The 15329-nt window shown below is 44.5% G+C and overlaps 1 protein-coding gene across 2 annotated transcripts in view; it reads right to left on the bottom strand.

Moving 5' to 3' along the window:
- Positions 1–15321, bottom strand: part of LOC104459908 (neuron-specific protein family member 2) — a 36523-nt gene extending 21202 nt beyond the window's left edge. The window contains exons 1-2 of one of the 2 annotated variants that reach the window (XM_010084835.1): positions 15177–15321; positions 310–429 (exon numbers count right to left, since the gene is read on the bottom strand). In XM_010084835.1, coding sequence (XP_010083137.1) covers positions 310–429; positions 15177–15305 — 249 coding nt within the window. In that variant the 5' untranslated portion in view covers positions 15306–15321. The remainder of the gene's footprint in view (positions 1–309; positions 430–15176) is intronic. The other variant, XM_010084836.1, reaches the window with a different exon arrangement.
- Between the last annotated feature and the right edge of the window lie 8 nt (positions 15322–15329).

Raw genomic sequence — 15329 nt, 5'->3', positions numbered from 1 at the left:
TTTTTTTCTTTTTAAACACAAACGTTTGAGAAGAAAAAGATTCAAACATGTTTTACTTTCAATTTGGGCTGTAAAACATTCTCATAACTTTTCCTGGAAAAAGAAAAACATTTCCTGCTTTAGATCTAGTTAGTTTCATGCCCATCCTAAAAAAACCCCAAACCTTTATACTCACACAGATAAACCTCTCTTTGACCCTAGCAATGAGTGGAATGTTTAAATTTGTTATGTCTTTACTGTCACTTTGATTCAGTTATTTTAAAATTAATGGCATTCGCATCAGAAGGCAGCAGAATAACCATTTCTTACCTTTAGTCTTTCTGTTACACCATCAGTGAAACTGACTGTGAATTCGGCAATTTTGGGCACTCTGAGTTTTCCTTTGTTCTTCTGGTCAGGCTGGTATTCTGTTCTTGTCTTCACAATTACCTGGAAAATATCAACTTTTAAGGTTTCTGAACACAGCATATATTTTCTTTATTATCTAAGTGTTTCTATATAAGCCATCCCCTGGATCGACACAAGCGCCTTAGAACCATAAATTAACACAAACTCATCACACAGTCAGGAGCTACGAGAGGCAGATAAATAGTCAGGAAGGTACAGAGACCTAGGACAATGAGCTTATCACATTGAGCCTTGAAATAGCTGACAGTAAAATGTTTAACATCCACTTTCGTTTAGGACCAGGTGTATAATTTCTCTATCATACGCAACAAGCAGAACACGCAGAATAACAGCCCATCCTAAAGAAGAGCCTCACTTACTGAAAGCCCATCCCAACAAGCTCCATTGAAGCTGATTTAAATTTAGGCCATTTGGCATCTCATTTATTCAGGCTCTAAATTATCAATATTAATCTCATACTATCACCTTGGGTTTTCCCCAGAAGATCTCAGTGTCATTTGCTGACTAATCCGGGTCCTACTAATCTTATAAAAATGAGGTGGCTTACGCCAATGTAGCCATAAGCGACTTTTAAAAGGGTACGGTCAAATTACCAAAATTGCATTGTCAATCTGCATTGAATTTAATTGTAACCCAGAATGGCTTGAAATATTCTGGGTAAAATCCACCCACTGCAAACACAGAAAAGGTTACACCTAATGCCATCCACTCCCGGAGGGGACTAACGTCAGGGCTGTGCTCTGAAACCAACAGCCCTCCAGAGGAGTGAGCGTATCCAACCTATTAGACATGAGAATCTTAAAAGACTACCCATCCATGAGCCTGTGCAGGAAAATAGAGGTGTGAGAGCATCCCAGCACAGCTACACTATCTTAATCTAGCTGGCAAATGCAAGAGAAGACAAAATGGCCCCGTCCTCAGGACTGGCCACGAGCTGGAGCTCATCCCTAGAGAGGGGGATGTGGTTATGAGCACACGCTACCACCACGCGGCTGCACAAGTCCCAGTCCAGGGACAAGGACCGCAAAGCGTACAGCAATTTGGTGTGGTTTGCAAGGACTGGATAGGATAAACACAAAGGGATAGAAAGAATATCAAAGCTCTCAATCCCAGGGCCAAGACTTCCACTTTTTGGCCTCCCATTCTGAACTGCAGGACTACGCAGCCGTCAGCCTTACCAAGGTGAAAATTAAATACTCCAGGAGTGGTGCCTGGTTCATATGAGAGTGACAAGAGTGATCCTAAAGCTCTTTGTTAGAAACAAAGAGTCGTGAAGGATTGAAAAAGATTAAGTGATGCACAAGGTTGAGTTACCAGCTAATGAAGAACTTACTTCCAAATGAAGATAGCAAAGTCTGGTTTGGAACAGAGAAAACCCCAGGTATTTAATCCTCCTGCACTTAATGCCATGTGAAAATCAGTGAGAGAAAATCAGCTTGGAGTCATAAGCCAATTTTCTGGATTCAAATGCAAATCATTAAAGACTGATGAATATTTACATTCTCCAGCAAATCCCTCTCAATAATATTTATTACTGTCCTGGTTTCAGCTGGAACAGAACTTTCTTCACAGTAGCTAGTGTGAGGCTGTGTTTTGGATTTGTGCCAGGAAGGCAGCTGATAACATACTGATGTTTATAGCTGCTGCCAGGACAGTCAAGGACTTTTCAGCTTCTCTGCTTTGCGGGTGTGCAGATGCAGGAGAGGCTGGGAGGGAGCACAGCCCCAACTACTGGCTTAGGATTCAACCTTAGGTTTAGGACTGAGACCCAGACTGGCCAATGATATATTCCATATCATGCACATCATGCCCAGTATATTGTGAGGGACTACCCAGAAGTTTGCTCTCTGGGTTGTCTCTCTCTCAGACTCTGAGGCTCTTCTCTTTTCTGGGATTGTGGTTTCTGGACTCTCTCTTCTCCGGGATCATTAGCCAGGAACAGGCTGCGGGCTGAGCCTTGGTCATTGGGTGGTGAGTAGCTGCACTGTGTATCACTGTTTTGTATATTATTATTATTATCATTATTATTTTCAATTTTATTGTAGTTTAGTTATTGAATTGTTCTTATCTCAACCCACAAGTCTCTTTTCCCTTTACCCTTTTAATTTTCTCCCCCACGCCTAGAAGGGAGGAGGGTGAGCGAGCGGCTGTGTGGTTATTCCTTGCTGCTGGTTGAGTCAAACAGCAGCAGCTACAGTAGCATTTGCAATATTAAGCCTTGGGAAGACAAGGGGATAAAAAGCCACCCAAATATATTAACATTTTGGAACTCAGGATTTCTAATGACACAACATAGATTATGAGATATGACAGATGGGGACAACCTTGACTTGGCAGGTTTGGGATGAACCCTAACCCTACTCTGAACCTAACCCCACTGCGCTCTGAAATGCAGCCCAGCACACTGTGCACCAAATAAAGCAAAGCCCCCTCCATCCAGGACAAGCTCGCCCACGTTAGCTCTGAGGTACAAACAAGCAATAAGCTCATTTTCTCCCTCAAAAGGAGGCAAGCGCACTCAGGACTCCATGCAGCTGGCCCCTAGCTTTCCAGCCTCCTTGCTGGCCTTTTGCAAACCCAGTACAGTAAATTACAGAGTGTCAGCCATCAATGCCTGCCAACCAGTCTTCGGAAATGGCACTCATTCTGTTTTCAAACCTACCAGTCACAATATCCAATTCTCCCAAATTCATGCTTCCTGCTTGATATAAATCTTAGTTGCAGGCAAAATTTTTCAATATAAATAAGGGCTTTTCCACAACCTCTGACATGAGGTCTTAATGAAGGACCATGATGCCAGAATGTAAGAAAAAAAGAAAAAATTAAAAGCCTTACTTGTTTCTAGATACAATTTAATTTTCTTAGACTCTTTGTCATTAACGTCAGTTTTCTTACAGGTATTTTTAACTGTTGTTACATTCAACCAATATCCTATAAGCAGGAAAGTTTGAATTATGCTGCCTACAAGGATACAGCATGAGACTGAAAATAAACCCACACAGCCCTTCACAAGGCATCAGATTCAAGTCCAGTAGCAATGTCTATCACGTCTACGAATAAATAAGTAAGCTCAGTCCCCAGGCATATCAGAAGCTACTTGAAACCCAATTTGCTGACTGTGCCAGCAGTGAATGTGTGTGTGTGCAGAGCCATAGTCATCCTGCGGGTCAGTGTTTCGCAGAGAAATTTGCAAAGGTATCAAAAAGCTGTAGTAGAGGAGGTAAGAAGTCCCTTTGCTAAAAGCCTTTTGGCACTGCAAAAGCTCTCCACAAGTATCTTTGTCAGACACCTGGTGGAATTACTCAGCAGAAGAAAGACAAGGCAGTCAGAAAGGTCTCCTCTTCAAAGAAGAGCACAGAAATAAAATGACGAAGGACAAACAGAAAGCTGAAAACCTGTAGTGCGGGGGGAGCATTCAATATTGTGGCAGTAACGATAAAAATGTGCTTTCCTAAGAGCACAGGGTGCACATTTAGAAGAAAAGAGCTACCTCTTGTTCAGTCGCCTACAGCCTAAATAAATAAGCCTGAGCACGGATCCCAAATTTGCAGCAATGCTCACCCCCTCTCCATCCAACAAGTTGCCATCAGGAGCCCACACAAAGGCTTCTGGAAACTGAGTTGTGTTCATCACACTCCCTGAGCCTCCTGCACTAGTGAGACTACCACAGTCAGAGCTACCTTGGCAGTATCCAGAGACGGGTGTGAACGCTGTCAGATGATAATCCACAGCCACGCACCCCCCACACACAGCTTTTAGTGGAGCATTTGCTATGCTGAGAGCCTCCTGTGCACGTGTCGGTTGGGAGTGCCTCTGAAACAAGCCTAAATGAGAGCTGGCCAAAACCCAGAAGAACTTTAGTCTAAAGCACGAGGTATTAATCTAAGTGCAATTTTAGAAAAGGAATAATTACTCTCATAAAGACATTTTTCTATATTTTTGGCATTATTGGGTTTTTGCTGTTTTGGTTGTTTGTTCTGTTTTCATTTTCCAGTTTTCTGATTGGAGTTGGGTGGGAAGGAAGATTTGCCTTCCCTCCACGCCCTGCCATCACTGCTTTTTCACCTTTTCTTTCCATTTTGTCACTGAGAAAAAATTCCTGGCAGTAAAATCTTCCAGAAATTCTAACCAAATTGCTGTTGGATGTACAGTAATAAAACCCCCACTGACTCCACAGCCAGTGCAATGATCAGCATTCATTTATCACCGGCTGCCCCAGAGCACTTCCATCAGAGCCCAGGATCCCACTGTTTCCATGCAAACAAGGTACATTCATCTCACACCACGACAGGCTTCCTGGGAGAGCTACTGGCGTTTATTACAAACCACAGCAAACAGAACGATCCCCATTCCCTCTTCTTGTCGGTTTTTTGCAGCTTTGCTGACTTCAGTAGAGTTATTCTTGATTGAAACCGGTGAAAGGGAGTATAAAATTGGGGTCCTGGGTAGGTTGCAATTCAAAGCAAACTGAAGTGAAAAAAAAATGCCCATCTCCTCGCTTTCTTGTCTGCAATGCTGTCACGGTGCAAATGAACTGCTCGAACGGGTAACTTCCAGAGCTGGCAGCAACCCTTGGATGTGCTCTGGCCTCCTGAGCACAGACAATCAAACCACTGCTTAAATGGATAAGTAGTCTCTTGAATACTCCCAAAAAGACAACTAGTCCCCTCTCCACCCCCACTGCAGCAACACCATTCTGCCCATTCTCTGCATTTGCCTCCTTGAGCTCCCACCTCCTCCTGCGTGCTCCCTAAGGCTTGTCTTGACTCATACTCCTCAAAGTGAGAAGGGTCTGGCTGTTTTAGGTTGGAATCCCTAACCATGAGCTACTGGGGCAGAGAATATTATCATTATTATTACTACTACTACTACACAACCTGCACACCTGTAAATGGATATTAAAAAGCAAGAACAGTCCCATGCACCAGCTCATGCCCATGCCTCACTCTGTGTGTTGTGATCCCCCACCAAAGCAACCAGCCTCCCAGTCAGCTTGGTCCAGTCTATCTATAGCACTTTAAAGCCAGTACTGTGGATGGAGCCTAGAAGAATACTAGGTCAGGGGATCTTCCTGCAAACTATGTTCTGCTATAACCAGTTCTTAAAGTTTTCACACTATTTCCCTGAGACCCTCCACCTTCAAATTGCAGAGAGAATGTGCTGTTGATGACAAATGCAATAAAGGGGACACAAATAAATTACCTGGGACTTTCTTCATTTTACATCCCAAATAGAACTGTTCTTTCAAAGCTCCTTCCTAGCTGACGTGTGCAGGCTGACTGTAAGAAGAGCTTCCATGGAGCAGCAAAGAGACACAGTTACGGGAATCCACACCGCCACTCCTTGCAGCTTCCTTCAAAACCAAGTTTATCTAGCATTTGAACTCATTAACTTCCAATTCAGCAAAGCTCTTAAGCATGCAAGTAGTCCTATTAACGTCAGCAGGATTAGTCAGATATTTAGCTAAGTGTGCATTTAAGCGCTTTGGCCACTTAAGCTGGTTTCAATCACCTTCCACAGACAGTTATAATACCGATGCTCAGGGCTCCCGTGGCATTCTTCAGCAAGACCTCTCAAAGCGCTTTACATGCCAGTGTGACCCCAGAGTCCCCATATTACTTATGGAGGAGTAGGGGGAAAAAAAAAAAGAGAAAAAAAAAAAAGCAGCTTAATAACTTGTGCAGTCACACCAGCAACTGGTGGTTGAGTCAAGAAGACAGACCACAGCTCGCTGCTACTTAAAGTGCACCATGTTTTCTCAGGTTTTCATTAACTGAGCAATAATAGTTGCTCCAGCACATTCTCCATATAAATATAACATTCTTGGGATCAGGGGCTAGCAAGAGATACGTCTGGGGTGGGTAGGAAGTCCGATGCTCTATGGAAAATGGCAGCTCTCTGCAGAATTGTTGTCCTCAAACATTCTAGGTTAGCAGATTTAAGAACACTCTCCATGACTTGAAAGGTTTTTACTTTCTGTTCTCTTTCTTACATCTTCTGGTTCCTCATTCCAATCCCTCAAACACTTTCCTGCAAGAGCTCAGTAGCAGTCCATAGAGGATGGCCTGTAAAAGTTATAAAAACCCAAACACAACAGGACAACAAACCACATCTATCATGCTGCTCCACACAAGCAAGATTTTTCTCATGATGCTGTTTGCTAATACATCTATCGAGTCCTAAACCTAAATGCACTTATTATTCTAGGCTTAATGCTAGTGACACCACTGGAATCAATAGAAAACCTCTCCTGGGCTTTAATGAATGCAGGACCAGGCACCTTCTCTGTAGTGGTGCTTTGGAAAATTGTAGGTGTGCTGAGGTGAGAAACAACAGATGAGAGTCCGCGTTCACCAGCAGGAAATCCATCATCGACAACCTTGAGAAAATAAGCAGTAGGAGAGTGATAGGAAATCTAGATATTTGGGATGCTGAAAGAAAAAGAAAGCAAGCTTCTAATCAAGTGGGCTATACTAAAAGAATTGGTTTTCAGGAGGAAGGAGCAGAGTAGATGTGAAATGTGACAAATGGAAAAAAATCACATTAAGCATGGAAACTTAAAAAGGATTTTCCTGCAATGGGATGAAGTAAGTGTTTCAGAAAATGAACTGATACAAATTCTGAGTCTTGTCTCAGACTGGCTAAATGTAACATCATTTATTGCCACTTTATATTTGCGTTTGAGCTCTACGGTTTTCCCTGAAGAAATGAGTAATAATATTTAACATAACTGGCATTGTGCAAACTTTAAATTATTCATTTGGAAAAGGACATGCAGCCTTGCTGTAATTCCCACTTCACTGCCACGGTGCATGTAATATACTGTGGTTCAGGTGCAAGTACAAACCATAAAAATTTAAAAGAATACTTCCCGGGATTATTAATAATGAAGAATCTCTCACTCAGAGTGGTTTTAGATTGATAGAAGAGATAAACAAAATGTGTTTCTCCTACCAAGGAGAAAGGTTTCATCCAGGTTTAAGGCCGGACTTCATAGTCCCACAAAACGGTTGTAACACACCCATCAGTTTCCATGTGGATTAGTCATGCTCACTTTTAAATGAAAATTAGTCTCTTGGCTTCCAAAGACATGCCTTTCTTCATGCCTTGCAGAGAGAGAACAGAAAATATAAACTCATCGCTGGCACCGACATCGTGGTTTCTTTTGCCTTCATTACCCAACTGAGCATCAATAGCTGAGAAGGACCTTAGCCCAAGTCCCAGCTGTACCACACTGTCCAGGTTACTGATGATAGCAAAATGGTGACCCGCAGTCTTGGCACTGAATCTGCTGTGACTGAGTTGGTTTCTATGCTTATGCGCTACAAGCCAAGGGATGGCCAAAACTCACCACCTGCTCACACATAAAATTCTCCAGTGACCTACAAGCTCTAATCCTCACATAAAGCCAGCTTCAAAGAGCAAATGAGATGTGCACATTTCCAGCAGTAGCTGAAGTTAAAATACTTGGCAGAAAAAGAGTATAGGAAAAGAGATGGAAAAATCACGTTTCAGGGCTTGAAACAATCTCTTTCTTTGCAGGCTGAGGATGAAACATAGACATGAACAGCTCCACAACTACTGCAGCATCTCCTGTAGAATCATAGAATCATAGAATCATTAAGGTTGGAAAAGACCTCAAGGATCATCAAGTCCAACCCAACACCACCTAACTCACTAAACCATGTCCCTAAGCACCACATCTACACGTTTCTTGAACCCCTCCAGGGATGGTGACTCAACCACCTCCCTGGGCAGCCTGTTCCAATGCCTGATCCCTCTTTCAGTGAAGAAATTTTTCCTAATATCCAGCCTAAACCTTCCCTGGTGCAACTTGAGGCCATTTCCTCTTGTCCTATCACTTGTTACTTTAGAGCAGAGCCCAGCACCCACCTCACTACACCCTCCTTTCAGGTAGTTGTAGAGAGTGATGAGGTCTCCTCTCAGCCTCCTCTTCTCCAGACTAAACAACCCCAGCTCCCTCAGCCGCTCCTCATAAGACCTGTGCACAATCCCTGCCCTGCTCCTGCTGGCCACACTACTGCTGATACAGGCCAGGATGCCGTTGGCCTTCTTGGCCACCTGGGCACACTGCTGTACCTCCTCCCGGGTCTTACACTGGCTACTGCTAGAAACAGGACACATTGGACTGGGTGGACCAGTAATCTCAGACCACCTGGCAATCACCATGCTGCAAATTCCCAGATTTTTAGACAATTAGGTATTTAAAAACTTTCCGAAATAATTATGACTATGTCCCATCCCACAGGGGACGCAGCTATGCTTCCAGATCTACAGCATGAACACATCTCAGCAGGCAGACTTCCCAGAGATTCGTATTAAAATTGGCATTTGGGATGTATGTAATGGTAGCCCCTATGGCATCCTATTTGAATATATAAAATGCCTGAAATATCAAGCAGCAAAAAGAAAAAAAAAAAAAGAAAAAAAGAAAATCTAACAAAAGGATGCCCTGGGATGAAATCCATAGTCAATGGAGAAAGCCACAATCAGCAGAAACACTCTGCTCTTTTTCCCTGTATCAGCTCATCTAATGGGCGTTGTGCTAGAAATGACTTTCACAGAGGGTGGTAGAAAAAAAAGTGGTCTCCTGAATCAGTGCCAGGAGGATATTCCAGGCATAAGGAACACCACCACAAAAGGACAAAGACAGCAAATGTAATCAGCCCTGGCATCACCGATGAAAGGCAGCACAGAATGCAAAGGCTGCACTGGGAGCTGAAAGCAGCTGAGAAGGGAGAGGCACAGCTCGCCAGCACAAAGGGAGCTTGGAAATTATTCAGCCAAGTCTCCCTACAAATCCCTAGGTGACCATAACCGTCAGGAACCCACAGGAGGCTGTGCAGGGGTGACACAAATTGATTTCGGTAGGTTCAGCCAGGGGAGGGTACAGAAAAGCAGACAAAATAATCAATCACCTGGCTGTAGCGATGGTAAATTGGCCAGGGTAAATCAGCAGAGCTCCACTGATTTCACCCAAACTACACTGATTTACACCAGCCAAGAATCCTACCCAGCCCTACTTTCCAAACCAGCCAGTATGCAGCATTTGCTTCATGCTCTTGCCGAAATAACTTCCACCCGCAGCAACGTGCTTTCATGTTAGAATAAAGAATAGATTGCAACAGGCTTAGCCAAACATCCATACCCTAACGCATTTCTCCTGTGTCCGTTTCTGCAGAATGCAGCTCTAGGAATTGCAGTGCAGACACGACTGGGTTTAAGAGATGCAACAGAGCTCACACAGACATGAGCTAGCTTTAAACAACCTAATTCAGACACCGACAGCTGTGAAATTAAGGGGGGAAACTTCTGCACAGGCTACACAAATCCCGAGACTTTCCATACTCGCGAGCTGCAGGAGCAATGCATGATCTGCATGCGAGTGAGGCAGCTGGATGCTGCCCCGGGTCCCTGCGAAGGCTGCGAGCACACGCTGGGATTGCAGCGCAGCCCTGCCGCCAGTGCATCGCCCGCCAGCAGAGCTGGGCAGCGTGCTGGGGAAAGGCTAGCCCGACAGCGGCTGTGTCCAAAGAAGAGGATCACGAACTGCCGAGAACATCAAGCAGGGCTGTCCGAGACATGCAAACAAAATCAGAACGGTTCCCCCAGAAACCCTGCACCGCCAGAGTGAGCGTTGCTGTAAATACTTATTATGGCTTAATGAGCAGCAGCAGTGTTTACTTTCAAATACACGTTTAGAGGACAAATGGATTTGCACAGCGCAGGAGGGGGACAAATGTCAGAGGAGAGGAAGGCTCAGATTTTTGTATCTGTAGGGATTAGGCAGAGTATCCCAAGTGGAGAAAGGAAAAGATGAGGAAAGGCAAGACAGCTTGCCCATTCCTTCATATTTGCAACGCTCTCTATTCTCTTCCTTGCTTTTATTCCCGCTTTCTTTCCCTCTGCATCCTCCTCCTCCCCTTTACTATTCCTTCCTTCAACTGCCACGATCACTAGCCCTGCCCCATCTCTCCTTTTGCCGTTTGCTCCATCCCACCCAACTCACCAGCAGCATGGGCAGAGCACAGACGCCCACCCCCGGCTGCCCCAGGAGCCCCCCCAGGCAGGGGGAAGGCTGAGCTGCCTCTTGCCCCACCACACGTAGCAGCACCCCAAAACCAGCTCCACGCTGCCCTGACCGTGTGTGCCTTCAGGCTGGGTACAGCCGCCGGGCACTACTGGGCTCTGCAGAGGGCAGACTGACATCTGTATTTCGGGACAGAGCTGCAAGTAGTCCCCCAGGTACCAAAGCACTCATCCACGGTGCTGTTAATTATGGCTGCTCAGCTGGCCAGGACAAAACATTATTTTCTGTGAAACCAATAGGGACAGGCTGTGAACACAGGGGACCCTCCTGATTATCAGGAACCCTTGATTACTCTGTGTGAACGCATCGCCTCGGCCACTCGGAGAGGGGTGCAGCCAGGGAGGGCGGGAGGCAGGAGCACAGGAGCATTTGAAAAAAAGCATTTGAAGAGAGCAGTTACATCTTTTTCTTTTTTTTTTTTTTTTTGGGGGGGGGCGGGGTTGGAAGGCAGGAATTTGCCACTAGAGTAATTATTTCTCAAGCTTCCAGATGCATTCAAAATAAAGAACAATGGACCACATGATAAGCCTTCTGCAGCTTTCCCCACAAAAGAGATGCCGGATGCTTTTTTTCAGCCCTGACAATAGCTTTCATGCACTTTTGTATTATGTAAAATTAGGATTTTTACTGCCAGAACAGAGGCATTTCCTGCTGGATTATACTGAAGCAAGCCTGCGAGTCGAAGGTGTCCCCAGTTGTTGGTCTCATTTAAAATTTCAGTGAGACAGTATGGTCCCTGAAAAGCTGCATATCTTTTAGCATTATCATTGCAGAGACACGTTAACAATTACAGCCGAAGCACTTTGTCTACACCTGGGAAAACAAGTGAACAGCTAGCCTTTTCCCCTTTGGTCCTAAAAGAAAAGAGACTTCTTTTTTCTGCTTTTTGAATAGGAAGAAATGAAATTCAGAGACATAAAAAGCCAGGGCAAGGGCTTGCCACCAGCAATGACTATTATGCCTGTTACATGGATGGCCACACAAAAATGATTTAAGAGCATCTGTCTCTGCTTTCTGCAAGTGTCACCCCAGCAAGAGAACACGGGGCAGGGGAAATACTTGAACATAGTCAATAAATGTAAATACACAGCAGGCTTAGCACCTTGGGGGAGAAATTACTGCCCTGTGTACATTTCTCCCCTTGCAGCTATACAACCTGACAGAACAATGAGAATGCTGATGCCGCAGGAGGACTAGCATGAGCCTTGGGAGGAGACATCCTTGCTCAGTGGAAATAGTCCAGTGGCCAATAATTTTTAAAAAAGGTTGCCAAATTCAAGCCTCCTGGATTTTTCCAACAGCATCAGGATGGAAGTCAGAGGGAGCTGCTAAGCTCACAGCACTCTGAAAAACAAGCCTGTTAGGAAAGCATCCCCAAAAGGACAGCCAGTAAGTTTAAGCACACCTTTAAGAAAGTGTTTCCCCCATCACCCTCACATGATTTCTTATAATCAAGGAACTATCTGGAAAGAGACAGGCTTCAGGGATTAATTACATCACACGAGCAAAACCTCATTTTTATATTCTTTCTCTGAAAGGGGAGCCAGACCCAGAAAACACTTTGAAAGAGACGAAGCTATGGTGAAACACCTACAGAGGCTAATGCTGAGAGTCACTCTGAATGACTCTCAAGTGATCCAGTTACAAAAATATCCTTAAAATTAAGAAAAAACAGGTAGTTAAAGCCCTTCAAACACAATTTTCAGTTTGTAGATTCCTCAGGCTTTGTGGGGTGCTTTAAAGGATTGCAAACGTGAGTATACTGACAAACAACAGGTTTGCTTTTCTTCAGCTTGCATGCAGGTGTCTAAGACTCAACCAGAAAAAGCCTCTAAATGAACAGAGCTTGACAGCCTTTGCCCTGCAACACACAGACAACAGGTGAAGGCATCACCGCACACCGGTAGCAACAGCAGTTGGGTTGCCCAGCACAGACGTAGCATACTCCTGGACTGCTAGCCAAAGCTGGCACTACTCTTCCTTTGCCAGACACGCCAAAGCTAGAGCAGGTACACAGCCCCAGGCTGCAATCAAACCTCCTTGCTCTGCTTTTAATGCACCCGGGATTGCCCTGGATCCAGGTTGAGAGCTCACAGTTTCTTAAGTGAAGATACCCTCTAACGCTGAAGAGAAGCCCAGAAAGCAGAGTATTTAGCAGGGGGTTTGTTTGGTTTTTTTTCTCCTAGGTTCCACTTACAGGAAGGAAGATGCCAGGGCACACCAGCTCTTTGTTGCAGAGGCAAAGGCGATGTGATGCTCAGCAGCTGAGGGCAGGCAGGAGCAGGGCTGGCAGCATTGCCTCCCTGTGGCTACAGGCGAGCAGCAAGGGGTTTGCATTTAAGAAAACCAGTGAGCAAAGCCCTCCTGAGCAGCTGCAAACAGACCCCAACACCAAGCAGTGTTTTGGCTTTAGTCACTTATGCAGCATCCCATGGAAGAGGCACCAAAAGTGCCTTGGCTTGTGTTCTTACTCTCCCAAGCTAAAAATCGACTGCTTTCAGGTTTTAGGAATAGAAAAACAAAAAAAAAGTCAAATTGATTTTTGGTTTGGTGGTTTGTTTTAAAGTCAAATTGATTTTTGGTTTGGTGGTTGTTTTTGTTTTTGTTTTTTTTCAATCCTGCCTCCTAACTGCAAGGCAAGTCCAAACAAGAATACTCTCTGAAAGACTTTAAATCCATGTCTACTCTTCCTCAGGCTCACAGTCTGACTGAATTCAGCAGCAGCTTTGCTTTCCTCAGTACAAAGCTGATTTTCCCCCTATCACTTAGCCTTTGCCCGAGCTTTCCACCTGAGGCTCCACTCCTTATTAGCAGGTATTTAAACAGACCCTCTGCCCTAGGGTGAACTCACCCCAACCAAATCTGTTCTACAAAGAGCAAAGGAAACAGGTCGTGAATTATTTTGCTTTTATCATAAATAACCTCTCCTTCTTGTAGATGGATCTCCAGTCGCCGTTAACTCCAGGCCTAGCGCACACAGGAGCTGACCCACAGCCTGCAGGAATCAATACCACTGACTCTAATGAGTTCTGAATCATGCTTAGCACTCCTGGAGATAAATCCCACTCTTCCAGCAAAGAAAAATATGGATGTCAGTAGATGCACTGACAGTAATGTATGCTAATGAAGGTAATGTAACCTAACAACATGTGAATTATTGATGTAGGCATGTTTAAACTGAAAAATCAGCAAGGAATCACACCAAACCAATACACTTCAGTGTTTGTTCACCAACAGGCAATTGGAGCATGGTGGTCATGAGAACACTCATTACCACTTTATTAGCTTGAAAGGATTTTTGTTAGGTTATCCATGTCTCACCTGATAGATGAGTCATTTAAATTTCACATCGTGTGACACTGCCTCGTCTCAAAGAGCCATTTGTACTAGCATCTAATCAACCACTTTTACACACCTGTAGTTTCCTGTGAGTTTTTTAGACATTTATGGTAAATCATACTGCTTTGCCTGAATTATTTTGCTTAATCTTATTTATCAGAGTCATAGATGAGGGCTGGTTTGGTCCCTTATTCATTTGGGAGTGCCTCTCCCAAATGCAGCAAAGTTGCTCCCGAGTGCCATGAGGCACATGGAGAATGAAACCAGCTCCTTTGTCTGGCACAGCTCTGGTTCCCAGGATGTCAAGACAGTTGACTCAGTTCTAGCATAAAATAAACATAGTTCGTCTATCTAGACAGTTTTATCACATCCATCATCATGTTCTCCTAATGTATTTAGAGAGAATTCACTTTGTACTACAGTAAAAACAGGATATATATGCTCAATAACCATCAGTGTTAATTTTACTATTATTCCATTATCCTGTGAGATCTAATCACTCTGTCTGTCCTTTCGGGTGAGTTGGCTCCATCTCTGTGGTATCTGGGAACTACATTGCAGACAGGCTTTGTTTTTGTGAGGACTGTTGGGGCATATGGATTTTTACAGTCTCATCATGTCCTCACCAGGTTATACTGATATGCATTGTCACCCCATCGATACAGACAAAAGATTTCCTCGTACATACTGCATCTGCAAAATCCCAAACACCAAACCACGGCCAATCGCCGATGCACATTTCTGGACATTTTGGTGCTGCATTCAGTTCTGAGAGTGCTGCCCCCCACCTGGAGCCAGCTGGGGGAACAAACACCTGGATCGCTCCATCACCAGGCAGGGCATGGGAGAACTCAGCCACTCCCTCCAGACAAATCAGCATCCTCAGTGCCCAAATAAGCTTTGCAAAGCCGTGGAGAAGGAAACAAACTGAGATAAATAAAATAGCTGCTTATTTTGGAGGAGTTATCACATTACTCTCAACGCAGAGAATTAATCTTACTGCTAATAACGCATTGAAAACGGCTCCTCAACTTCTCCAGCACTTGCGAAAGAAACACACTAAACCTTTTCCAGTTGTACTCACGCAGGAACATTTGGGGCTTTTCTGAGGAGGGAAGGAGTTGGGGGACAGCTGCATGCTTATTTGCCACGTTAAAGCAGATAAACACCCTACAAAAGATAACCCCTTTTTATTTCTTGAATAAACACTATGCCACGCTTCATAGCATCAGAGACCAAGAAGCCCTCAAGGCAGGGGAAACCAGGGGGCACGCCTGTGTGCACAATCATGCAGGAGCACCGTTTCATTCTGTTTTACCTTTTCCGGAGCCGGGAACTGCAGATGATTTACTTCCAAAGGTGTGATCAAAGGAACTGTCTGAAAACCATCTTCGTTGGATGGTTGTTTGTTGTTCTTGTCGTTCAAATTACTCCCCAGCTTCACCATCCTCGGACCTTGCTTTCCAGACCT

The sequence above is a fragment of the Pterocles gutturalis genome, unplaced genomic scaffold (genome assembly GCF_000699245.1).
Source record: "Pterocles gutturalis isolate BGI_N339 unplaced genomic scaffold, ASM69924v1 scaffold15880, whole genome shotgun sequence".
NCBI classification, from domain to species: domain Eukaryota; kingdom Metazoa; phylum Chordata; class Aves; order Pterocliformes; family Pteroclidae; genus Pterocles; species Pterocles gutturalis.
Note: the sequence above shows the minus strand (reverse complement) of the source record. Positions and strands in the feature narration are given on the sequence as shown.